At 36.8% G+C, this 27,735-nt stretch overlaps 1 protein-coding gene across 1 annotated transcript in view; it reads left to right on the forward strand.

Moving 5' to 3' along the window:
- CD2AP (CD2 associated protein) overlaps nt 1-27,735 on the forward strand; it is a 136,817-nt gene that overhangs the window by 9,512 nt on the left and 99,570 nt on the right. The window contains exon 2 of the mRNA XM_032340205.1: nt 18,984-19,144. Within this exon, the coding sequence (XP_032196096.1) occupies nt 18,984-19,144 (161 nt within the window). The remainder of the gene's footprint in view (nt 1-18,983; nt 19,145-27,735) is intronic.

A 27,735-nucleotide genomic window follows, 5' to 3' on the forward strand; every position in this document is an offset into this window, starting at 1 on the left:
TGCTCTCAGCCCTGGCCAGATAATGTTTTTTGGTAATTTGAATTCACATCTCTTTGAGTGTATGGATTTAGGTTTATTTTTTATTTTTTATTTTTTTTTAAATTAAAAAATGTTTTATTATTATTATTTTTTTTTATTTGACAGAGATCACAAGTAGGCGGAGAGGCAGGCAGAGAGAGAGGATGAAACAGGCTCCCTGCTGAGCAGAGAGCCCGATGCGGGGCTTGATCCCAGGACCCTGGGATCATGACCTGAGCCGAAGGCAGAGGTTTAACCCACTGAGCCACCCAGGCGCTCCTAGGTTTATTTTTTAATGCACATATTTACTTTTGGTGTTTGCTCGGAAACATGGAGAAAATAAAATGATTTCATGATTCTGATTTTCGTATAGGTTCTTGCAGTTATATAACTTCATTACACTTTTTTTTTTTAAACACATTTAAGTTCAACTTAGAGTGAAATTGTCTTTTGAAGCAACTTTCCTTTTTTTGATAACTTTAAAATTTCTTTTTAATTGATATTTTGCTAATTATTAGCATTTAGGGAATGCTTACAATGCTAGGTATTTTGTTCAGAATTTAATTTCACTGGAGCATTCTGGGGTAAAAACATCATTGTTTCCATTTTCAAAATTAGAAATTGAAGTTAAAGACATTGTTACTCACCCAAGGTCAGGGGAAGGATGTGGGGAAGGCTGGATTAAATTTATATTGCTCTGATCTTAAAGCATGTTCTCTTAATTGTGTTTTTAAGATTTATTTGAGAGAGCGTGCACGCACACTTGGCCGGGGGTGTAGAGGAAGAGAAAAGAGTGCAGAGCCTGATGTGGACCTTAATCCTATGACCCTGAGATCATGTCTTGAGCTGAAATCTAGAGTTGGACATTTAATTGACTGAGTCACCCAGGTGTCCCCTCTTAATTATTTCTTAAGACATTGGGGGGAAAAAGTTGAGCTAAATAGAGCAAGTAATACAGATTGAAATGACTGTCCTAATGTGGTTTAAGAATAAAGAAATTTAAATCCTGTCACCCTAAAGCTGTGGATTGGTATTACAAATTATACCTGTATTTAGGTAATTTTTTTCTGTTAAAAGATTTTTAACTAATTTTAACTGTGTGTTACACTTTGGTCTTTTACTTATGTGCCGAGTAGACTATCAAAAGATTTTTTTGCTGAATTCTATAAAATTTTATGACAAATACATGGTATTTTATATGGTTTGAAATGTGCTTAAAACCGATATCTGTAGTGTTTTCTCAAGGTTAATAGTGGGAATAAAAATCTGAATGAGGAATTTTTAGTTCAGTTTTCCAACTTGTTAGCTCTTCAGATGGATTTTGTATATTTGTTGTTAGGATTTGTTATTTTGGAAGGAGCCATTAGTCACTTGTGCGTGGTAGTTTATTTGTTTTCAACTTACTATTAAGTAATTGGCCTTTGTGAGATTAAAATGCCTTTTTTTAAATAAGATTTTATTTATTTATTTGACAGAGATCACAAGTAGGCAGAGAGGCAGGCAGAGAGAGGGGTGGGGGAAGCAGGCTCCCTGTTGAGCAGAGAGCCCAATGTGGGGCTTCATCCCAGGACCCTGGGGTTATGACCTGAACTAAAGGCAGAGACTTTAACCCAGTGAGCTACCCAGACACCCAGTACTTTTGTTTTTTAAGTTTAGATTATTTTTGTAGACATCTGTCACTTACAGATCTGATTTAATAATATTAAAAGGAATGTAATACTGTGTAAAAATTTTCTTGTACCACAAATTCTCTTCTCTTTGAATACCCTTTGAATAAGTACCTGATATGCAAACTTTTGTGCACTATATGAAATACAAAAAGGAGGGGTGGGTTTTGTGTATGATATTTTTAGAGTGCTTTACTTACCTCTGTTGAAAAAAAATGTAAGAAATGCTGCTTATCAGTTCTATTTTAATGGATTTGAGGAAATTTTCTTTATTAGTATTCTGACATTCTGGATGACTTTAGGGAACCTAATAATGAAGTGTCACTGGTTAATGACATTAAGCAATGCTCATCAATTTTGCATTTCTGCATTTATGTAAAGATAGTCCTGGAAGGAAGTTTCTGGTAAAGACTTTTGGTTCTGGTGAAAAATAAGTATTTAATCCTGGGAATAAAAACTAAAAATATTTTTCATCTTATATTTTTTTAATAGGACATAACAGGTGGAACCGTTAAAGTGTTTCTATTATATTACAGCTTCTTTGGAATAAAGCTTATACTTGTTTTTGAATTTACAGTGGATTATGTTTTTATAGAGAGAGAGTAGAGGAGAGGGCTGGGGGAGAGGAAGTTGTTTTTTTTTTTTTTTTTAAAGATTTTATTTATTTATTTGACAGACAGAGATCACAAGCAGGCAGAGAGGCAGGCAGAGAGAGAGAGAGAGAGGAGGAAGCAGGCCCCCTGCCATGCGGGGCTCTATCCCAGGACCCTGGGATCATGACCTGAGCCGAAGGCAGAGGCTTAACCCACTGAGCCACCCAGGTGCCCCGGGAGAGGAAGTCTTAAGCAGACTTTGTGCTGGGCACAGAGTCCTGAGTGGGGCTGGATCCTGTGACCCAGATCTTGACCCGAGTCAAAACCAGGAGTCAAAAGCAGTAATTGACTGCACCACCCAGGTGCCCCAATGGAGTATAGTTTTGTTAATTTTTTTTTTTATTAACTTCTTGTATTTTGCCCTTTGCTATAATAAAGGTTAATGTTTAGTGATATAACCAGTGGTGTAATATAGAGTACATTTGATTTGACAGACCTAATTAGATATTATGATATCTATCTATATTGTATTGATTAGGATTAAAGTAAATATTCCCTAGTGAATACAACTCATACCTGTTTGAAATTTGTGTAAATTGCTCATATTATCCTTTTTATGAAGTGGTTTTTTATTACCAGAAGGATACATGTTTATTAGGGCAGAAGAGTTGGTGAACTTATAATACCATTGATATTTTGTGCATAATTAAAAAAAAAATTCTGGATTTTAAGACTTTTAACCTTGGTTTTCAGGCTTTCCTTTGTTTTTAAAAAATCACTTTTTTATTAATTCTTTTTTTTTTTAAATCACTAAAAAGTAAAATGTAGACTCCTTAAAAAATACGACCAGCAATCCCCCTGCATGCCGCTCCCCCCCCCCACCGCCATGCAGCAAAGTTAAGAAAGTATGTTTCTTTCCTTTTTTTTTTTTTTTTTAAAGCAAGGATTAAATTCTTAGGCTGTTAAGGTGCTTCATCTTAAATACTGTATTTTCTTTGCTTGTTTTTCAACCTTGGTTTTCTTTTCTTTTTTTTTTTTCTTTTTGGTTCTTAGAAATGCTTTTAATTCTTTGGTTTGCTGCAAGTATTTATTCCTAGTTTCCAATTTGTTTGCTCTTAAATTTTGATTGTTTTGTTTGCTTTAAGTTTAGACGCTTCTCACCACAGTTTTGGTATTTACTTCCATTTCCTCCTCTCCCTTCTTTGCATTTCCCCTACCCTCTTCCTTTTCCTTTCCTGTGTTTGTGTGTGTGTCAGAGAGAGAGAGAGATAGAGAGAGAGAAGAGGGTTTTTTAAAAAAAAGTTTTAAGCTGAATTTTATAGTAATCTCTATACCCAGTGAGGGGCTCGAACCTACAACCCTGAGATCAAGAGTTGCCTCTCTTCTGTTTGAGCTAGCCAGGTGCCCTGAGAAAAATTCTTTTTCACTCAACTAGAATTTATGGGATATGGTATGAGATGAAAATTGGTATGTGGCATATTTCCCCTTATATAAAAATTTTCAACATTAGCAGTTTTGGGCCAGAAATTAATTTGTTGTGCGGTACTGCCCTATGCACTGATGGATGCTTAGGAGCATCCTGGCCCCTTCCTACTAGATGCCAATAGCATTCCCTGTGCTATAGCAACCAAAAATGTCTCCAGACGTTGTCAAGTGTCCCCTGTGGGGACAAAATTATCCTGGTTGAGAACTGCTGCCTTAATGTAAATTAGGTATGAATGTACATGTTATAAATCTGGTTATCCTGAGAAGAACTGAATTGCTGATTTTGCCCCAAAGCTTGTTTTCTGGGGCAAAGCTTGAGGTTAAGACCGCATGTTGGGAGCTTTTGACTGGGACAAGAGGGATTGAGTTCTCACAAAATACACTAATGCTGAAGTTTATTGAATGCTACTTAGAATCTTTGGATCATGTGGTTTTTTTATTTTATCAGTTTATATGATAAATTAGATTTTCCAAGATTTATTTATTATGTTTTCAAAGTAAGCTTTACATGCATTGTGGAACTTGAACTCATGACCCCAAGATCAAGAATTGCATGCTCTACTGACTGAGCCAGCCGGTTTCCCCAGATTTTCCAAGATTAAACCTCTATCCCCTGCTTATTCTGTGGGTTATTTTCTATGCATTTGTGTTCCCTTTATTGGCATTTTATTTAGAACCTTATGTGTTTTAGACAGTGTATTTGTGGGAGCAATTTTGGTCTTAATATCACTTAAATTGATTTTAAATAATGATTATTTTAAGATCGTGAAGCTTTGTATGCTTATTTTATGTTTTATGGTAGTTTTGAAAGAATTAACCTTTAAAACAAATCATCTGTTTTTTGGGAGCTGTTTTGAGGCTATTTTTAGGCCATTTTCTGATTTTATTCCTGTATTAATACAGCTGTTGATTTTATTTTTAGTCTCTTGAGTAAATTGTGTTGTTGTTGTTTTTTTTAAATAGAAATGTATCCATTTAATTGAGATTTTTAGGGTTGGAAATTTATAGCCTAACCAAGAACCAGGCCAGTCTCATAGGTTGTCACATGCCTCTGAGCCTGTGAATCTGACCCCAACTTTCCAGTATCCCATTCTAGAGTGTTGAATTGACAAATCTCTTTGTGTATTCTGTAATCTCTTGTGACTCTAGTTTGTTTTTCATTGCTCATCCTGATAGGCTTCTTTGAAGTATTTAATCTTTTGAGATGTTTTTGAGGTGGATTGTAGAGTGAGCTAACTTTATGAGTGCTATTGTTGTTTATTGGTTAGTTAAATAATCCCAACTTAAGTCTTTGGTGTTAGAATGGCTGTTTTTATATTGTCAAAAATATCCCCCAAAATCTAGGATGAAGTTTACTGACTTTAGGAAGATCTGGTTCATTTAGCTCTACTAAATAAGAAGTTAGTGTTTTTGGTTGTAGTTTATCTGAAAAAAATTAAAAATAGAGTGTTACTTGAGCTATGTATAAAATAGCTTTTACAACAAACTAATTTTTTTTTAATTTTTATTTATTTATTTGACAGACAGAGATCACAAGCAGGCAGAGAGGCAGGCAGAGAGGGAGGAAGGGAAGCAGGCTTCCCGCCAAGCAGAGAGCCCAACGCGGGGCCTCGATCGCTGGGATCACGACCTGAGCTGAAGGCAGAGGCTTTAACCCACTGAGCCACCCAGGTGCCCCACAACAAACTAATTTTTAAGGAATAAGTAGATTTCACTGAGACATGAACTGTTGAAATGAAAGTTGAACTTTTGAGTAGAGTTTTTGTTAAAGTGGATAAAATATTTGAAAGTCAATTCAGTATAATTCTACAGGATGGCACAAATAATTTAGAATAATTCAGCATAATTTAAAGAGCAGTTCATTGTTTTGCTGACATTTTTTTTCCACACTTCATGACTCATTATTACAATATTTAGAAAAACCTTGTGTATGTATATATTTGTATAGTGTATATGTGTGCACATTTTATATGTAAGAATATCATTAAAGAAATTTAACAATTCTCATATCCAAATATAGGCGTTATAATTAAGTAGATGGCTAAGATCAGATTGCACTATCAAATTGAGTAAATAGACAAGAACTTAAAAAACAGTGCATTTGTAAGTCAGGAACATTTCTTGTTCCATATGATGTATAACTGTAGAACTTGTGGTTTCTAAGACAGTGAAGTGATGTTGAAGATTGGGATTAACCTTTTTGTATTGAGTTTAGTCTTGGTAACTAAATTGTAGGAGAATTATATTAGAGTAGGGTGGTTGGGACTTACGGCTTTTTAATGATTCCTTTAGGTTTGAAACATATCCCAGTTTGGCTCTAACTAGCTCTACTTCTGGGTGAAAGGTTTTGATGTATACTGTGGGGCATGATATCAGATACCCTCTTTTTTTTTTTTTTTTTTTTTAAAGATTTTATTTATTTATTTGACAGAGAGATATCACAAGCAGATGGAGAGGCAGGCAAAGAGAGAGAGAGGGAAGCAGGCTCCCTGCTGAGCAGAGAGCCCGATGTGGGACTCGATCCCAGGACCCTGAGATCATGACCTGAGCCGAAGGCAGTGGCTTAACCCACTGAGCCACCCAGGCGCCCTCAGATACCCTCTTGTATCGCCTTGGAATGACTCCTAGCTGGAAAAGAGTGACATTACCATAAGGAGCACTTGCGTAATTGGGGTTCTGCCACACTAACATTCTGTAAGTACAGCATATTATGAATTACCAACATTAGTATTATCTTTGATTGTTAAACTGATCATTTTAGGCAGTTTAGAAAACACAGAATAAAGGAGGAGGAAAAGACCTGTAAAGTTCTACAGAGTAAAGTTATTTTGATATATTTCAGGTCCTAAAAAATAGATGTATTTTACAGATTTGGTTTGTACTTTACATCTAGTTTGGTCTCTAACTATGAATATATATATATATATGTATATATATATTATATATATATATATTTGGTCTCTATGAATATATATACATATATATGTATACATATATATGTATATATACACACATACAACATATTATATATAATATATATAATATATACTCTTTAATAATTTGAAATTTCATTGTGTTTTTCTAAACTATATCATTTTTTGATGGTTTCCTTTGCTGTGCAAAAGCTTTTTATTTTAGTGTAGTCCGCATAATTTATTTTTGTTTTTATGTCCCTTACCTGAGTAGACATATCCATAAATGTGTTGTTAAGGCCAATGTCAAAGACTACAGCCTTTTTTTTTTTTTTTTAAAGGAATATTATGGCTTCAGGTCTCACGTTTAGGTGTTTAATCCATTTTGAGTTATTTTTCTACTTAGTGTAATAAAGTGGTCCAACAGTTTTGTTCTTTTGCATGTAGCAGTCCAGTTTTCCCAACACTATTTATTGAAGAAACTGTCTTTTCCACATTGTACATTCTTCTTTTGTTTTACATTAGTTCATCATATAAGTGTGGTTTATTTCTAGGTTCTCAATCCTGTTTCATTGATCAGAATGTCTGTTTTTGTGTGAATAAAATAAAATAAAATAAAATAAAATGTTTGATTTTGTAGTATATCTTTAAATCTGGGATTGTCAACCCCCCCGCTTTGCTTTTCTTTGTCAAGATTGTTTTGGCTATTCATTGTCTTTTGTGGTTTCATGCAGGTGCTGGGATTATTTGTTCTAGTTCTGTGGAAAATACTTCTAGTATTTTGATAGGGATTGCATTGAATTTTTAGGTTGCTTTGAGTAATATGGACATTTTAACAATATTAATTATTTATTCTGTGAGCGTGGTGTAACTTTCCATTTGTGTCTTCATTTTCTTTCTTCAGTGTCTTATAATTTTCACAGTATAGGTTTTTTACCTCCTTGGTTAAGTTTATTCCTAGGTATTTTATTCTGTTATTTTGTTATTAGTATACAGAAATACAACCAATTTCTGGGTGTTCATTTTGTGTTCTGCAACTTTACTATAACTTCATTTATTCTCAGATCTTCTGGTGGAGTCTTTAGGCTTTTCTTTTTTTTTTAAGATTTTATTTATTCATTTGACACAGAGAGATCACAAGTAGGCAGAGAGGCAGGCAGAGAGAGAGAGAGGAGGAAGCAGGCTCCCCGTGGAGCAGAGAACCCGATGCGGGACTCGATCCCAGGACCCTGAGATCATGACCTGAGCCGAAGGCAGCGGCTTACTTAACCCACTGAGCCACCCAGGCGCCCACTTTAGGCTTTTCGAAATACAGGGCCATGTCATTTGGAAATACTGACAGTTTTACTTCTTTCTTACCAATTTAGATACTTTTATTACTTTTTCTTGTCTGTTTGCTCTGGCTAGGATTTCTAGTACTGTTTTGAATAAAAATGGCAAGAGTAGCCATCCTTGTCTTGTTCCTGATCCTTTTTTTGGGGGGTGGGTTCCTTTTTTTTTTTTTTTTAAAGATTTTATTTATTTATTTGACAGAGAGAGATCACAAGTAGGCAGAGAGGCAGGCAGAGAGAGAGGAGGAAGCAGGCTCCCTGCTGAGCAGAGAGCCCGATGCGGGACTCGATCCCAGGACCCTGAGATCATGACCTGAGCTGAAGGCAGCGGCCCAACCCACTGAGCCACCCAGGCGCCGGGGTGGGGGGGGGGATGGGTTCCTAATCTTAAAGGAAAATCTTCAGTTTTTCACCAATGAGTATGACATTAGCTATAGGTTCATTATGTATAGCCCTGATTATGTTGAGGTGTGTTCCCTCTAAGTCCACTTTGATGAGAGTTTTTATCATGTATGGAAGTTGAATTTTATCAGATTCTTTTTCTGCGTCTATTAAGTTGATCATATGGGTGTTATCCTTTATTTTGTTAACGTGATATATCATGTTGATTGATTTGTGGATATGAATCATGCTTGCATCTCTGGAATAAGATTCTATTTGATAGCAGTGAATGATTCTTTTAATGTATTTTTGAATGCAGTTTGCTAATATTTTGTTGAGGATATCTGTATCTCTGTCCATCAGAGATAATTGGTTTGTAGTTTCCTTTTTTTTGTATATTACCGGTTCAATTATTAGGGTAATGCTGGCCTTGTAGAATAAAATTTGGACTCTTTCCTTCCTCTATTTTTTGGAATAGTTTGAGAAGAAAAGGTACTAACTCTTTAAGTGTTTGGTAGAATTCAACTGGGAAGGCATCTGGTCCTGGCCTTTTGTTTGTTTAATTTCATTCCTGGTCATCAGTCCTTTCAGATTTTCTTTTTCCTCCTGATTCAGTTTTGGAAGATTGTATATTTCTAGGAATTTATCCATATCTTTTAGTTTGGCAAATTTGTTGGCATGTAATTTTCCATAGTAGTATTTTAATAATCCTTTGCTTTTCTGTAGTCTTAGTTGTTAACTTCTTTGATTTCTGATTTTATTTATTTAAGTTCTATCTTTTTTCCTTGATGAATCTGACTAGAGTTTTATCCATTTATCTTTTCAAAAAGCAGCTCTTGGTTTTATTGATCATTTCTATTTTTAAAAAAATCTCTGTACCATTTATTTCTGTGTGATTTTTATTCTTTCTCCTTTTAACTTTGAGCTTTGTATGTATTTTTTCTAATTCCTTTAGATATAAAGTTAGATTATTTATTTGAAATTTTTCTTATTTCTTAAGGTTGACCTGTTATTTTTGTAAACTTTCCTCTCTTAGAATTCTAAGTTGGTAGTTTTTTTCTTTCAGTACTTTGAATAGTTTACTCCCTTCTCTTAAGTGTTCTGAAGAGAGGTCTGCTGTAATTCTTAGGCTTGTTCTTCTATATGTAAGGTGATTTTTTTCCTTATGGCTTCTTCAAGAATTTCTGTGTTTTGTTTTCTGCAGTGTGAGTAGGGTATGCTTAGGTGTAGACTTTTCTCACATTTTCCTACTTTGTATTATCTGAGCTTCCCAGGTGTGTTGTTTGGTGTATGATATTGATTTTAGAAGTTCGTTGTTATCTTCCTTTTTTTTTTTATAAACTGCCAAATATAATTGTTTTTATTGATTTTATTAATATTCTCCTCAAATTAAGGATATATTCATTATTCCAGAAGTGTACGGTACCCTTTCTCCAAGCTAAAATTGAGAACTGGATACACACCTGGATTTCTCCTTAAAAAGTTCTTTGGAGGGGCGCCTGGGTGGCTCAGTGGGTTAGGCCGCTGCCTTCGGCTCGGGTCATGATCTCAGGGTCCTGGTATCGGGTTCCGCGTCGGGCTTTCTGCTCGGAGGGAGCCTGCTTCCCTTTCTCTCTCTCTCTGCCTGCCTCTCCGTCTTCTTGTGATCTCTCTCTGTCAAATAAATAAATAAAATATTTAAAAAAAAAAAAGTTCTTTGGAATTGTGTGGTTCAGTAACCATCTAAGATTTCTCACTTCTGAAAGCATCTCCTCTTTCAGACTGCATGTTTTTGGCCAAAATTTTAGCAGTCCTGTGATCACTGGTTATGTTAGTGTTGTATCTTTCTCTAGAGGCTATTCAGCACAGTAGACTAGCTGAGCATGAGACAAAGCCAATCCTTTTGCAGTATGCATAAGAATAAAAGCCTTCATTAGAAATTATTTATGTTCTGCTTTCAGTGGTATGGCATAGAGCCACTGATAAAACTACTAATATTTCAAGGAGTTCAGCAGCCCCTTGGAAATGTTTCATATATAAACATGAGGAAAGTGTCGGTAATTTGTTTTTTAATGAATTCCTTAATCCAAGAAATTTCCTATAAATTCAGTGCAGAACAGTCTTCAGGTGTTCATGTTCTCCGAGATACCTTCTCTGTTGAAAAGGTCAGAAACTGGTGCAACTGGTGGCTTAGTCGTTGAGCGTCTGCCTTTGGGTCAGGTCATGGTCCCAGGGTCCCAGGATGGAGCCCTTCATTGGGCTCTCTGCTTGGCGGCAGGCCTGCTTCACTCTCTCTCTCTCTCTGTGTGTCAAATAAATAAATAAAATCTTAAAAAAAAAGAAAAGGTCAGAAACTATCTTACAAATTTCTGGCCCATACATCACTTTTCAGTGTTCTCCAAACCAGAACTCTCCAAATATCTTAAGAACTCTGACACCAATTGTATGTGAAGCCAAGAGGCCTCAAATTCATCCCTTTCTGGATCAAAATCTAGATTATCACTTGGAGGAGGAGTATGGAAGATGCCAGCACTGATCATTTTTGATTTATCACAATATACTGATTCAACAAATTACCCCACAGTGAGTTGAAGCATACTCAGTTAGTTCATTCAGTGTTTTTCTTTTAGTTTTGTTGGTCTTAAGTCTGAAGCCATCCGTTAACTCAAACAGTATATGTAACATATGCAACTTCTGATAGAAAAGCTCTTGTTTATTTGAATGTCATCTTTGAGCAGGTGTAAGGATTGCTCCTTCGCTTATTGCCCTTGCTGTGGAACCCTCAGGAGCCCTGGGAGCATTTTTGCCAGTGTGCTGTGCATATTCATTCCCAGGTAAAGCTGACCACTTTCTTTAAGGCCCAGTGGCTACTTCCACTAGTAATTACCAGGACACCTCCAAGGCCCTGGTTCTTAGGAGAGCTGCTTCCTCAGAATAGGCCATGGCAGAGAGAGGAGGTGGGTATAGGTCAGAGAGCTCGCACCCCTTTGCCCAATCCTTTCCCCCTTTTCCTGCCACAGTTCCTTCCTCCTGGTCACCAGGGACCTTGTTGTTCAACCCCTCAGGGCTGTATCAGTGCTGGAAGTTTCTGTTCATTGCCCCACATGAAGCTCCAGGAGATGGCGGAGGAGAGGGTTGAAAAAGTTGTTGATACTGGGCATAAGGGTCTGGCGGAAGGGAGCCCGAAGTTTAGAAAACTGAGGCAAGGCCTCAGGACTGTGCATGCCGAGCATGCCACTTGTCCCTTCAGTTTAGGTCACCAGCCAACTGGTCAGCATCTCAGTAGCTGCTGCCAATGCATCCTACCATGCCTGGAACCTCCTTCTGAGGTGCTGCCATTGAGGATCCCCTCTGAGATACCACCTTTGCTGTGGTGCCTCCTTTCAGCATTGACCCATCATTTCCTGGGGGCAGTGACCTGCCACTGGGGCATCCTTTATTTCATTATATATAACTTTATTTAGATAGTATTTATTTCTTTCACTTCCTTTTGATTTTAGAGTTTCCGTCTGTCTGCTTACCTTACTCATCTGCTCTTGTTGTTGTCTTTTTTCCCCCATTACTGCTTTTAACATATTAATCATAATTATTTTAAATTCCCTGTCTGATTCCAAAATATGTATTATATTTGAGTCTGGGTCTGATGCTTCCTTTGTCTTTGTGTTTTTCCTTGCCTTTTAAAAGCATGGTGTATAGTTTTTTGTTGAAAGTTGACACTATGTATTAGGGAATAGGAACTCAGATAAACAGATACTGAGTGTGAGATTTTATATTCGTCTGTCCAAGAGTTGTATTGTGTTTAATATTTGCTCTAAGTATAGGTGCCAGACGCTTCACAGTTCTTTAGAGTCCTTTTTTGTCTTCCTGGCTGTCTTTGGGTTTTCCTAAGAACTCTTCCTCAGATGGAATCTATACCATGCAAAACTTTTTTTAGCAGTGATTAGCCTTTATTATACTGGAACCTCACTTGTGTGGTGGAAAGGAGTAGGAGAGAGGAAGCCTCCTATAATCTTATAATTAAATCTCAAACTTTTAGTGGGTTTGTGTTATGGGACTGTAATCTTGACTAGTCTGAGAGAAGGGGAAGTGGTGACTGGAATCAGAGAATCCCATACTTTACTGCATATGGGATATGGCCTGGTAAAGTCTTTTCTGTGGAGATTAAGTCTTTGTTATGGTGAATGCTCTGGTTTCTCCTTACTTTAGGGTGACCTCTTTTACCTTCTCCTTGTGAGAAGCACAAGGAGATTTTTATGGGTTCTTAACTCTGAGAATCTTGCGGGGTTCCTGGAAATAAAACCATAACAGCGGGTGACTCTCCTGAGACTGTGGTTCCCAGAAGTTTCCAACTGTGATGCTATTCCACGTTCAGCCTCTAGTAGTTCATCCAAAGTACCGCTTAGGTGTTTGCAGTGGCTTAACTTTCTGCCACTGATATGGTATGTTCAAGTTCTAAGCCTTGGTATAGATGAATTTGGTGCTATTTGGAAATGAAGTCTTTGCATATGTAACCAAGCATCTTAAGAGATAATACCGTCCTGGATTTAGGACTGACCACAAATCCAGTGAGCAGTATTCTTACTGAGAGTAAGGGGAGAGAGGGATTCCTGGCTGGCTCCTCTGCCTTCCGCTTAGGTCATGATCTGGGAGCCCTGGGATCCAGTCCCACATTGGGCTCCTTGCTCAGCAGGAACCCTGCTTCTCCCTCTGCCTATTCTGCCTCCAGCTCGCCTTGCTTCTGCTCTCTCTTTCTGACAAATAAGTAAAATCTTAAAAAAAAAAAAAAAGGAGTAAGGGGAGGGAGATTTGAGACACACAGAAGGGCAAGGTCATGTGCAGATGGAGGCAGAGGTTGGAATTATGCAAACTAAGGAATGCCAGAGATTTCTGGCAGCCTCCAGAAGCCAAGGCAGAATGTGAAGCAGTTCTTTTCTCTGAGCCTTCAGGAGGACCCAGTCCTGCTGATACTTTGATTTTCTACTCTGGCCTTCAGAATTATAGAGTGAAAGAATAAAGTTTTCCTGCTTTAAGTCACCTAGTTTGTGATTGTTACGACAGCCCCGGGAATGGTTCCACTTGTTTGTATTTGAGGTGATGTAGTAGTTCTTGGCTTTGATATCCTGGATATGTCTATCTCTGTATCTTGAGCTGGCAGTTTGCCTTGTATCTTCATTTTTCTGATGGGTCCAGGGAAAGTCAGTGACTTTCAGTTTAGCTTTTTTCTTGTTGTAGGGAGTGCCAGCTTCTAATTTTTTCACATATTGGAGCTGAAACTGCAAGTCCAGTATTTTTTGTTTGGCATTTTATACTCTTACTATGCTAGTGATCACCACATGTATTATTAGCTTTTAAAAATCTAAAGTTGATTAAAGAACAGTCTATTCCTCATTCCTTGCCCCCAAATACCTTCTAGAACTTTTTGTCTCCTGCTTACTCTACACTGTTCCTTAGATTTGTTGCACATTTGCCATTTTAGCACTTTACTTACTCTCTCAGATTGGCTCCACTATTTCTTGCATTTCATGTCTTCTCTTTGTTTCATATTTTTTATTTTACTGGGTAACATGTAAGGTCATATGTAGGAGTTAATTTCCTTTTCCTTGCCTGTGTGAAAATGTGTAACATTCAGCCTGCTGATTTGACTGAGTGTGGAATTCATTTTCCTTTAATACTTAAGTGGCCTTGCCTTTTTCTTTCTCCAGTAGAATCTGGTGTCCTAGATGAGAAGTCTTTTGATGATTCTCTCTATTGTAGATGAACTCTGTTTCTTTTCAGAGAGCTTTGAGGGAAGTATTTATCTTTGTTAAATTTCATCTAGATGTGAGTACTTACTTTTTTGTTATTATACTTTTCATAGACCTCTTTCATAGATTTTCATAGACCTCTTCCATAGATTTTCATAGACCTCTTTGCATTTGAAAATTGTTTCATTTAGCTTTGGAGTATTTTCTTGTGCTATTTGTCAATTCTTCTATTTTCTCTATCTCTTTTTTCTAGAACTTTTAATTGGATTTTGAGTTGTCTGGATTGATCATCTTTCTTTTATATTTCCTTTATATCTTTTTGCTTTACTTTTTCTGGAAAAATTTCCTGGATTTGTCTCCACCTCTTCAAAAGAAAAAAAAAGTTAATGAGACATGTTGGAAGAGACAGATTTTTTAAAAAGATGTTATTTATTTATTTACTTGATGGGGTGGGGGAGAGAGAGAGAGTATAAGCAGGGGGAGCAGCAGAGGGAGGGGAGAAGAAGGCCCCTGATGAGCAGGGAGAGCCTGATGCAGGGCTGCATCCCAGGACCCTGGGATCATAACCCAAGGGGAAGGCAGATGCTTAACTGACTGAGCCACCTAGGCATCCTGGAAAATATAGGTTTCTCAACCCTTCTTATTTTCCCTCTTTCTCTCTCTTTTTTTTATATCATTCTGTTCTGATTTTATGAACTTTATTGTATCTCTTGAGAATACAAATTTGTACATAGTTACAATGTTTATTTTGAAGTAGTACATTGTAGAAATAAGTACAGAAGTACAATACAAAGACATTTTTCCTGACTGATAATTTTTGTCCTGAATATTTTATTTATTTATTTATGCATTCATTGGTTCATTCATTCATTTATTTTTAAAGATTTTTAAAATTTATTTGACAGAGAGAGAGAGATCACAAGTAGGCCGAGAGGCAGGCAGAGAGAGAGAGGGAAGCGGGCTCTCTGGAGCCCAATGCTGAGCAGAGAGCCCAATGCAGTGCTTGATCCCAGGACCCTGAGATCATGACCCGAGCCAAAGGCAGAAGCTTAACCTACTGAGCCACCCGGGTGGCACCTCATTCCTGAATATTTTAGTGTGTATTTTCTACAAGCCAGGTCTTATGCTTAATCAGAATCCAACCATAGAATTAAAAAAATAACATTTATTTGTACATGCATGGAGTCATGATTTCTTACATTATTCAGTGAGATATATATTCTTTTACTCTCATTGTTCATTTTGATGCTCCAATTTTGGATAGTAGGAGCCTTTTTGTATCACTTCTTTCTGTCCTTTGCCATCACCTTATCTTTTTTTAACTTCCTTGCTTTGTGGCGCATTATTGTGTCCCAGGCTTATCTTGTACTTTTCCTGCCTTAGTGGTGGAATTGCCTGTCTTCCAAGGGATTCCTAGTTCTTTTAGTAGAAAGTGGTGTTTTTAAGATCTCAGCATTAGGTTTGCTGATTGCCATTAGAGTGTTGCTAGTTTCAGGCCCTTTCAGTGGACAGAGCTGGTATGTGTGTGTATATCTATGTATTGAAAACTGTTAATTCATGGTGATACTTCTCATTTAGTATCACATTATTGAATCTAGCTTTTTCTCCTTTGTGTGCAACTCCCTTCTCTGACAGTGAAATTTGGCTTCCATTATCCTTAGTATTTTTACTTATTTGATCAATCCCGTGGATGTAGCTAGTCTTCCATCTCAGCTGTTACTCTTCACCTTTTCTTTGAGCTATTAGTCCTCATTTTAGGTTGCCTTTACCCTTCTATAACTTCATGGAAATCTGCCACCCACCCCCAACACATTTTGCCTTTGATATTCCTTAGCAAGCTACCCCTCAGCTTGGATGCCCTCTCCACTGTGCTTGGGGTCTGATACACCATGTCAGGTTGCCCCTACATGGATGCCCTCCTCACCTTGCTTTAGAATGCTGATATGATGTACTAGAGAAACCCCCATATGTGGATGTGCTCAGACTCTGATAGCTGGACTCCTGCCTTTACCCCCATCCCAATTTTGGATACCTCTTTTACTCTTCTTGGTCTTTAGCTTCTTACATCAGACCCCCCCCCCCCCCCCCCGCCCGCCTCCAACTTCTTCACCCTTTCTCCCTCTGTGCTCTTCTACACCTAAATGGCTTTAGGACTCATTTGTTTTGGATGGTAAAAGGGGGAAGGTGGGTGTATGTTTCATCCAGGAGTAATTTTTCATTTTATTATGGTTTATTCATGATAGTCTATTCATATTTATGAATGAATAGTAAGCTGGGGACACTATATAGGTAGGACTTAGTGTTTTATTTTACACTTATCAGGCAGGGAGCTGCACATTGGTGTGGAAACCTCTAAATTCTGGAAATCAGTAGTCATTTCTCTAAGAAACCAACACTCATCCATAGGAGCTTTACTGGTTTCCACAAACTCTGTGTGTGTGTGGGGGGGGAGAGTAGTCTGAGGGTGGGGTAGAGATTAACCCTTTAATTTTTGGCGGTCAGAGAAAAATTCCTGTCTATTTAGCTTTATTGTCTTGGAACTATTGTGGTTGATAGTGAGTGTTTGCTCTTCCGTGTAGAGATAATTCCCCTATTTTCAGTTTTGCATTTCCCATAAGCCCTCCTTTTTTGAATTTCTAGCTTCTGTGGGGATTCTGCAGAGCAATTTGGTATCTTACAGTTTCCTAAAATTCTCTGGGCTTTCTATTCCTGGCTTTATTAGTTATAGATCCATTTTCATAAACTGGAAAATTTTGGTTTTGGCTTTCTTCTTAGGTAGGGATTTTCAGCCATATGTAGAAATTCTGTCTAAAAATTACTTAAAAGTTAAGAAAAAAACTGGGGCCTTTGGGTGGTGTAGTCAGTTAGGTGTCTGACTCTGGTTTCAGCTCAGGTCCTGATCTTAGGGTTGTGAGATCGAGCCCCAAATTGGGCTCTGTGCTCAGTGTGGAGTCTGCTTCACATTCTCTCTCCCTCTCTCTCTGACCCTCCTGCTCATGTGTGTGTTTTCTCTCTCTCTCTAAAATAAATAAATCTTAAAAAAAAAAAGTTAAGAAAAAACTACTTCTGTAACAAGAAAACTAATAGTATTGTAACTCAGGGATTGCTTAATATAGCAGTTTGATGAATCTAGCAAAGATCCAAGTCATTTTCATCTTTCTTCTCTTCCATTGTAATCTTTTTCTTGTTTTAAGAAGGGATTGAGACAATCTCTTCATCTTTTTCTTGTCTTAAATAGTTATAGCAGTTTGGGGCATTACATTCTTATAGAGGAATATCTAAGGTCTATAGGAAGACATTTTTTTCCTTCTGTTTGGTTTTTAAGATTGGATAAAACTTTCCCTGAAACCTTCCTCGTATCTTTTGGTAGAATCCATCCATCACATGTGTATTTGAAAACCAGTCTGTGCATGCATGTATGTGTGCATGTGTGTTTCTGTGTGTGAAATTATTATAAATAAATTGTGTTTAGTAAATAAATTGTCTTTAGATCATTTCCTCTTTGACCAGCAGCATTAGATATCCAGGGCCTTTTCAGAGTACACTTTTAAGCAAGATTGAATAAGATGACTTCTGCAAGTCAACAAGATGACATGATTATACATCATTATTTGAAAAGCCCAGGTCTGGACTAGAAAAGATTTAACTTTCTTTTGGAATGAGGAAAGTCACATTTGTAAAAGTACGTGATCTCAAAATACCTGAACAAAATCAGGGTTCAATAAGAAAGGAAGAAGGAGGTGGGGAGTCTGTGTGGGAATGGCTGTTGGTTTGGCAATCAACAATGGCTGCCCATAATTTTTTTCCCTTTATTTTGGTTATAGCTGTGTGTGTGTGTGTGTGTGTGTGCGCGCGTGCATGCATGTATGTGTGTATTCTTCTTTAAAAATTATAGGAGAAAGAAAAGATGAATTGGAGGTATGGCTAGTCTGCCATGGATGGCTAGTCTCCCATCTTGAATAGGATCTGTTACTGCTTTTCTTGTATTGAACCCTGTAAAATATTAATAGTATGCATATATGATATCCTATAATCTAAAATTCTGTACTTAAAGGTAGTAAAATAGATCCTTACTAATCTTTACTTCAGGATGTATTCATTTTCTCTTATGTAGTAATAATATTGCCATAAGCTTAGCAGCTTAAAACAATGCACATTTTATTATCTCACAGTTATTTTGATTTAGTAAGTCTGGGTGTGACTAACTGGGTACTGTACAAGGCTGCAGTGAAGGTGTTGGCTAGATCTGGGCTATCAGCTGGGGAAGGATCTTCTTCCAAGGTTATATGGTGGTTGGCATCATTAAGTTCTCTGTGGGCTGTTGGACTGATGCCCTCAGTTTTTTGCTGGCTGTCATTCATAGACCTTCATCAGTTTCTTGATAGGCCAGCTTACGGCAAAGCCGCTTACATCTTCAAAGACAAGTGTGAGAGTTTCCGAGCAAGATGGACATTATAATGTTATATAGTCAAATACAGTGTATCTTCTTTGTCATAGTCTGTTGAAAGTCAGCCATAAGTCATGTCCCCTGTGAAGGAGAGGGAGTTGCACAAAGCCATGAATATCAAGAGATGGGGATCATAGGGACCACTATAGAGATTATCTGTCAATAACAATATATACATCCGACCATAAGAACTACTGATGACATGAATTATATATTGTATTGAGGCTTCTACTGAAAATTTGTACTGTGTTTTATACTAAGGCAGTCAAGAAATTTGCAAATGTAGCCAAATACTTAAAATCATCGAAGTAAACCTTGATAATGTCTTTGTAATATTGTTGTTAAACAGGCTTCTTAGTTTTAAGTTTATTAATAATGGTTAATTTTATTTCATGAATTTTTAGACATTTATTTTTCTTTTTTTAGTTGACTATATTGTGGAGTATGATTATGATGCTGTGCATGATGATGAATTAACTATTCGAGTTGGTGAAATCATCAGGAATGTGAAAAAACTGCAAGAGGAAGGATGGCTAGAAGGAGAATTAAATGGGAGAAGAGGAATGTTTCCTGATAATTTTGTTAAGGTAAGTACTCTCACTTAAATTTCTGGCTGTTAGTTCATAAGATTTAATCATTAAGAAATACGTGTATTTTATACATGTGTTTGTATACCTAAAAAAGGTAAATTTTTTACTCCACATCTACGTGGTATCTTGGTGGGTAATAACACTACACTGTAGGTATGTGTGTTTATATGTGTATGTATATATCTGTCTCTCTTTTTAGAAAAATAAATGGTACTTTGCATTTGGGTAGCACTCTTTTATTTACAAAGTAGTTTTGCTGTGTACATTCTCATGTACAAGTCTTATAAGTAGGGCAGATGATAACTCCATTTTAAATATGGCGACATATAGATGAGAGGTTACATGGTTTATCTGGTGTTGACAGCCAAGAAGATCTAGAATTTGAACTGCAATCCAGGGTAGTTGACTCAAGTCTAATTGTATATTGTTACTTTTGCAGACTCTTCACAGATATCTTAGATTCCTCTGTTAAGTTTCAGCATTGCGATATGTATTTATCAAAGTAACAGTTTACTCATTAACCACCAAACATTCCTTTTTTAGTAAATATTCTGTCACCTCTGCCAGAAAACAATCAAGATTCTTAAATCATTTGCACACAAAGTTCTCAGTAGTTTAGAGAAGGAAAAATATAAAGAATACCTATATATTTCTACTTCACTTATAATTGTCTTGTTTCCTATATTAGTTTTCTTATTTCTAGCTGTATCACTGGCCTCATTAGATTATAATTATGAGTTCTTCTGGGAAGGCTAGAATGTGTCTCATTTGTTTGTTCATCTTACGTAGTTATACCCACCTGCATAATGTGGATATTTAGTAAACATTTGTTCTCTGAATAATTTGTGTTTATTTTAATTATGGTTTTACCTTTAAATATGAACTCATACTGTAATACTGTAATAGATTTCAGAAGTGAACTAACTGCACTTACCTAACTATATTTTATCTCTTGAAACAACTAAGAAAAACTGTAATAGGGACTTGAACTAATAGGAGAAGGTCGGTCACTTTAATTTTTTTACTTCTTGTTTTATAAACCGACTTATTTCTTATAACCTAAAATGGAGTGTAATGCAGATTCCTTAGGAACTGGAGTAGAATAAATGGATTAAAACACAGTCAAGTTCCAGCTCTGTCCTTTCCTGGTGGTATGCTATAGGTCAAGTCACATAATTTCTGTTTTTTTTTTTTATTCTTAAAATGATATATTGATAGTATATAGGAAGCCGTTGCATTGACCTCTCATTTCATTTCTCTCTCTTTTTTTAAAAGGAAAGTGCCTTTTCAGAGATAACATACTGAAATAATAGAACGTTAGTTAAAAAAAAATAAGTTAAAAGTTTTTATATAGTTTTCTTAATTGTGTTCTCAGTAGTGAAGATGACCTATCACAGGACTCCATTTTGAAATACATGTTACTTTCCTGTTTCAGTACAACTAATATTAGACCTTGACTTCAATGAATTGCCTGAGAACAGAGGATGCAGTTTGAGAATATTAGATAATAGAGGGAAGCGTAATCTGGGAATAAAAAGTAACTACCAGGTACCAAATTAGAATTGGAGACAGCAGTATGAACTCATGTTTAGTTTAAAATATGTACTAATATATAACGATATATTTATAAATTTGTGTATTAATACTTGCGATAATACACATACATGTATTTCTCAGCTGTCTACTGAGATAGCCTAGAAACAGTGACACACCAGTAGCAATGACTATACCTGGTGTCTGGATTTTGGTTTTTAAATATTATTCTCCAATATAAGGAAGGAAGGCTCCTTAGACAAATAACTGTTCTAGGGCTGTGCTAAGGAAAATACATGATGGACTCTGGAGTTTCTCATAGTACCAGAAAGTAAGGAAGTGCTCAAAAAACCCCACAGAATGATGGCTCATGTCAAAACAGCATAGGGGCCAATCTAAAAGAGCTTCCAGTGTCCAGAACTGGAACAATTTAGGCAATAAAATAGTCTAGTATTTGATTATTACCCAAAGTGAAGCATAAATATATATAAGTTCAGATAAATGGTTGATAAAGATAAATGGTTGAATTAATAAATAAATGGGGAGAAGGGAGAAATCTCACAGAATTACTTCAAATATTTGTAGATACTCCCTTACCCTTCATCTCCTCTCCTCCCCTCCCCTCAAAAGCATTGCTCAGGAATGGGCTGGACTAAAAAATAGATGGAAGAGGAAAATAGTAACTTTACAGTGGAGAAATCTGGCATGTACTACCATAATCAAGTGATCAAAGCTAACATAAGCAGAGATATATTAGGTTGATATCCTGTATCTCCTTCATCTCTGTGGTATTTATTCTTACCCCCAAGACCATAATCTCAGTCTAAGCATGAGATTAAACAGTAAGACAAACCCAAATCTGAGACACTCTACAAAATACTTGACCAGGGCTGAAAAAAAATTTCAAGGTCATCAAACCCAAGGGAAGATTGAGATACCAATGTTGGCTAGAGGAGCCTAAGGAGACATGATGTTCAAATGCATTGTGGTATCCTGGATTGGATTCTGGAACAAAAAAATAGATACTAATGAAAAAACTGATGAGTTCTTTATAAAGTCAATGGTTTAGTTAGTAGTAGTGATATATTAGTGTTAATTTCTTAGTTTGGACGACTGTAATATGGTTATGTAAGATAAAACATTAGGGGAACAGAGGAAGGGGTATATGGGAACTCTGTGCTTTTGTAAACTCTTCCATAAACCTAAAATTATTCTAAAGTAAAATTTTTATTGAAAAAATTAACCACAGGCAATTAATAGTGATAGACAAAAAGTTGGCTTTATTACTTTCAGCTGTGTATATGAAGATTTAAGGAAGAGTTAGAATTTATAATTCACTATCTCCTTGAAAATAAGCCTTTTATGCTTAATATACTGTTACATTAAGGTACTTAGGTTATTTTGTATACGTAAGACTATGGAGTGGATTGTAGAACTAACTTGGCTTTCTCTAAAACACACCCCTGTTGTTATTTCAGATAGCTGTACTGAAGAGCATTCTAGTTGAGCTGGAAGATGGATAGAAAAGTCAAATAATTTTTGTAGCTTATTGAAAAAAACCTTCATGGACACTAAATTTGTTTTCTGACAGACTGTTCATTTCATTGTTCCTTTGCACTGTCATTTCATCTTTATATGACTTAAAAAATATTTTCAAAGACTATATAGAGCAGGATCCACGAACTTATGTATAGAATGTTATAATTTTGGCATTTTTGCTTTAGAGTGTTGCTTTCTAATAGAACATTATATGTAAAATTGAGTTGTTACCGCCTTACCATTTCCCTCTCCTCCCAAACTCCATATTCTGAAATTATATGTATCCCTGTAATACATAGTTTTATACATATTTACCTATGCATAAACAAATAGTATTTTGTGTGATTCAGACATTGGCATAATAATCAGGTTGCAACTTTTTAAAACTGATATGTATTTCATTGTGATACATTACATAGTCACTTTGGCTACAACATATTTTTATGACACTGTGTAGTTAACTCATAAATGATTGGTAAATGGGAGCATCTGGGTGGCTCAGTTGGTTGAGGGTCTGACTGTTGGTTTCTCCTCTGGTTATTATCTCATGGGTTGTGGGATCCAGTCCCAAGTGAGGCTCTGCACTCAGCAAGGAGTTGGCTTGAAGAGTTTTACCTCTGCTCCTTCCCCTACTTGCACACGTGCTTGTATGCATGCTCTCCCTCTCAAATAAATAAATAAATCTTAAAAAAATGGTAAGTAGGGGAATGATGTCAGGACAATGGGAAAGTTGTGTTAGTTTAATTTCTAGGTAAAAGGAGCTGTGATAAAGAGTGTAGAATTATAATTTCAGTAAGAACGGGAAAGGCTCTCATCTTGGCTGGTTGGGTAAACAGGAGTTCTTTTAGGTTTTAATTGAAACCTTTTTTTTTTTTTCCTTGAGATTTTGTTTATTCCAGAGGGAGGAAGAGAGAGAGAGGCAGAGACCTTACTTGTGCCAGCATGCTAGGGGAGAAGTAGAGAGGGATCAGCAGACTCAAGCCTGAGCATCGAGCTGGCACGGGGCATGATCTCAGGACCCTGAGATTATGAGCCGAGCTGAAACCAAGAGTCAGATGCCTAACCAACTGAGCCACCCAGGCACCCCTAAGTGAAACCTCCCCCCCTTTGTTAAGGTGATCGTCTCATCTGTACCTGGGTATTTTCCTCAAAGTTGACAGTCCTAGCGTAAGAAGTTCCATCTTTTAGCTCCTGGTGCTTACCTCCTCTTTTCTCTGCATTATCTTAATATCTATAAACCAACCTTTCTACTTTATTGTTTTTATACGTTTTTAATAGCTGTAGAGGAATCCATCTGTCATCTTCTTGGGCAGTCTTAAGTTTTACCCGCTTATTATCCATTTTCTATGGTTTCAGTTATTGTTACTTACTTTTATTTTCATTTTTAGTGCTCAGGTTCCAAAGTTGCATAGGTCTAAATTGGTATGTTCTGAACCCTACACTTTTTTTTCCCTTTGCATAATAACTGGTGTTTTTAGTATTTGATTTAGTTTTCACATAATCAGTAGTAGTCTGGTGTGTATGATTTTTTAAAATAATTTTTTAATTTTTTTATTAACATATAATGTATTATTAGCCCCAGGGGTACAGGTCTGTGAATTGCCAAGTTTACATACTTCACAGCACTCACCATAGCACATACCTTCCCCAATGTCCATAACCCCACCCCCCTCCCTACCTCCCTCCCCCCGGCAACCCTCAATTTGTTTTGTGAGATTAAGAGTCTCTTACGGTTTGTCTCCCTCCTGATCCCATCTTGTTTCATTTATTCTTTTCCTACCCCCCAGACCCCTCATGTTGCCTCTCAACTTCTCATATCAGGGAGATCATATGATAATTGTCTTTCTCTAGTTGACTTATTTCGCTAAGCATAATACCCTCTAGTTCCATACATGTCCTCGCAAGTGGCAGGATTTCATTTCTTTTGATGGCTGCATAGTATTCCATTGTATATATATACCACATCTTCTTTATCCATTCATCAGTTGATGGACATCTGGGTTCTTTCCATAGTTTGGCTTTTGTGGACATTGCTGCTATAAACATTCAGGTGCACGTGCCCCTTTGGATCACTACGTTTGTATCTTTAGATAAATTGTTGGGTCATAGGGTAGCTCTATTTTCAACTTTTGAGGAACCTCCATGCTGTTTTCCAGAGTGGTTGCACCAGGTTGCATTCCCAACAACGTTGTAGGAGGGTTCCCCTTTCTCTGCATCCTTGCCAGCATCTGTCATTTCCTGACTTGTTAATTTTAGCCATTCTGACTGGTGTGAGGTGGTATCTCATTGTGGTTTTGATTTGTATTTCCCTAATGCCGAGTGATGTAGAGCACTTTCTCATGTGTTTGTTGGCCATTTGTCTGTCTTCGCAGAAATGTCTGTTCATTCCTCTGCCCATTTCCTGATTGGATTATTTGTTCTTTGGGTGTTGAGTTTGATAAGTTCTTTATAGATTTTGGATAATAGCCCTTTATCTGATATGTCGTTTGCAAATATCTTCTCCCATTTTCTCAGTTGTCTTTTGGTTTTGTTGACTGTTTCCTTTGCTGTGCAAAAGCTTTTGATCTTGATGAAGTCCCCAGAGTTCATTTTTGCCCTTGCTTCCCTTGCCTTTGGCGATGTTTCTAGGAAGAAGTTGCTGTGGCTGAGGTTAAAGATGTTGCTGCCTGTGTTCTCCTCAAGGATTTTGATGGATTCCTGTCTCACATTGAGGCCTTTCATCCATTTTGAGTCTATTTTTGTGTGTGATATAAGGAAATGATCCAGTTGCATTCTTCCGCATGTGGCTGTCCAATTTCCCAACAGCATGTGTTGAAGAGACTGTCTTTTTTCCAGTAGACATTCTTTCCTGCTTTGTCGAAGATTAGTTGACTATAGAGGTGAGGGTCTATTTCTGGGCGCTCTATTCTGTTCCATCGATCTATGTGTCTGTTTTTGTGCCGGTATCATACTATCTTGATGATGACAGCTTTGTAATAGAGCTTGAAGTCTGGAATTGTGGTGCCACCAACTTTGGCTTTCTTTTTCAACATTGCTTTGGCTATTCAGGGTCTTTTCTGGTTCTGTATAAATTTTAGGATTATTTGTTCCATTTCTTTGAAAAAAATGAATGGGATTTTGATAGGGATTGCATTAAATGTGTAGATTGCTTTAGATAGGTAGCATAGACATTTTCACAATATTTGTTCTTCCAATCCATGAGCATGGAACATTTTTCCATTTTTTTGTGTCTTCCTCAATTTCTTTCATGAATACTTTATAGTTTTCTGAGTATAGATTCTTTTCCTCTTTGGTTAGGTTTATTCCTAGGTGTCTTACGGTTTTGGGTGCAGTTGTAAATGGGATTGACTCCTTAATTTCTCTTTCTTCTGTTTTGTTGTTGGTGTAAAGAAATGCAGTTGATTTCTGTGCATTGATTTTATATCCTGACACTTTACTGAATTCCTGTACAAGTTCTAGCAGTTTTGGGAGTGCAGTCTTTTGGGTTTTCCACATAAGGTATCATATCATCTGCAAAGAGGGAGAGTTTGACAACTTCTTTGCCGATTTGGATGTCTTTAATTTCTTTTTATTGTCTGATTGCTGAGTCTAGGACTTCTAGTACTATGTTGAAAACAGTGGTGATAATGGACATCCCTGCCGTTTTCCTGACCTTAGCGGAGAAGCTCTCAGTTTTTCCCCCATTGAGAATGATATTCATGGTGGGTTTTTTCATAGATGGCTTTGATGATATTGAGGTATGTGCCCTCTATCCCTACACTTTGAAGAGTTTTGATCAGGAAAGGATGCTGTACTTTGTCAAATGCTTTTTCAGCATCTGTTGAGAGTATCATATGGTTCTTGTTCTTTCTTTTATTAATGTGTTGTATCACACTGATTGATTTGCAGTTGTTGAACCAGTCTTGCAGCCTTGGAATAAATCCCACTTGGTCATGGTGAATAATCCTTTTAATGTACTGTTGAATCCTATCGGCTAGTATTTTGGTGAGAATTTTCGCATCTGTGTTCATCAAGGATATTGGTCTATAGCTCTCTTTTTTGATGGGATCCTTGTCTGGTTTTGGGATCAAGGTGATGCTGGCCTCATAAAATGAGTTTGGAAGTTTTCCTTCCATTTCTGTTTTTTGGAACAGTTTCAGGAGAATGGGATTTAATTCTTGTTTAAATGTTTGTTAGAATTCCCCTGGGAAGCCGTCTGGCCCTGGGCTCTTGTTTGTTGGGAGATTTTTGATGACTTCTTCAATCTCCTTACTGGTTTTGGGTCTGTTCAGGTTTTCTGTTTCCTCCTGGTTCAGTTGTGGTAGTTTTGACGTCTCTAGGAATGCATCCATTTCTTCCAGATTGTCAAATTTGCTGGCGTATAGTTGCTCATAATATCTTCTTATAATGGTTTGTATTTCTTTGGTGTTGGTTGTGATCTCTCCTCTTTCATTCATGATTTTATTTATTCGGGTGCTTTCTCTTTTCTTTTTGATCAGCCTGGCTAGGGGTTTATTAATCTTATTAATTCTTTCAAAGAATCAGCTCCTAGTTTCGTTGATTTGTTCTGTTGTTTTTTTGGTTTCTATTTCATTGATTTCTGCTCTGATCTTCATTATTTCTCTTCTCCTGCTGAGTTTAAGCTTTCTTTGTTGTTCTTTCTCTAGCTCCTTTAGGTGTAGGGTTAGGTTGTGTACTTGAGACCTTTCCTGTTTCTTGAGAAAGGCTTGTATTGCTATATATTTTCCTCTCAGGACTGCCTTTGCTGTGTCCCAATTTTGAACCATTGTGTTTTCATTTTGAACCATTGTGTTTTCATTATCATTTTTTTTTCCATGAATTTTTTCAATTCTTCTTTAATTTCCTGGTTGACCCATTCATTCTTTAAAAGGATGCTCTTTAGTCTCTATGTATTTGGGTTCTTTCCAAATTTCCTCTTGTGATTGAGTTCTAGCTTCAGAGCATTGTGGCCTGAAAATATGCAGGGAATGATCCCAGTCTTTTGGTACCAGTTGAGACCTGATTTGTGACCCAGGATATGATCTATTCTGGAGAATGTTCCATGTGCACTAGAGAAGAATATGTATCTGTTGCTTTGGGTTGGAATGTTCTGAATATATCTGTGATGTCCATCTGGTTCAGTGCATCATTTAAGGCCTTTATTTCCTTGTTGATCTTTTGCTTGGATGATCTGTCCATTTCAGTGAGGGAGTGTTAAAGTCCCCTACTATTATTGTATTATTGTTTATGTGTTTCTTTGATTTTGTTATTAATTGGTTTATGTAGTAGGCTGCTCCCGTGTTAGGGGCATAGATATTTAAAATTGTTAGATCCTCTTGTTGGACAGGCCCTTTGAGTATGATACAGTGTCCTTCCTCATCTCTTATTATAGTCTTTGGCTTAAAATCTAATTGATCTGATATAAGGTTTGCCACCCCGGTTTTCTTCTGATGTCCATTTGCATGGTAAATTGTTTTCCATGCCCTCACTTTAAATCTGGAGGTGTCTTTGGGTCTAAAATCAGTTTTTTATAGACA

The sequence above is a fragment of the Mustela erminea genome, chromosome 4, assembly GCF_009829155.1.
Source record: "Mustela erminea isolate mMusErm1 chromosome 4, mMusErm1.Pri, whole genome shotgun sequence".
Classification (NCBI taxonomy): Eukaryota; Metazoa; Chordata; class Mammalia; order Carnivora; family Mustelidae; genus Mustela; species Mustela erminea.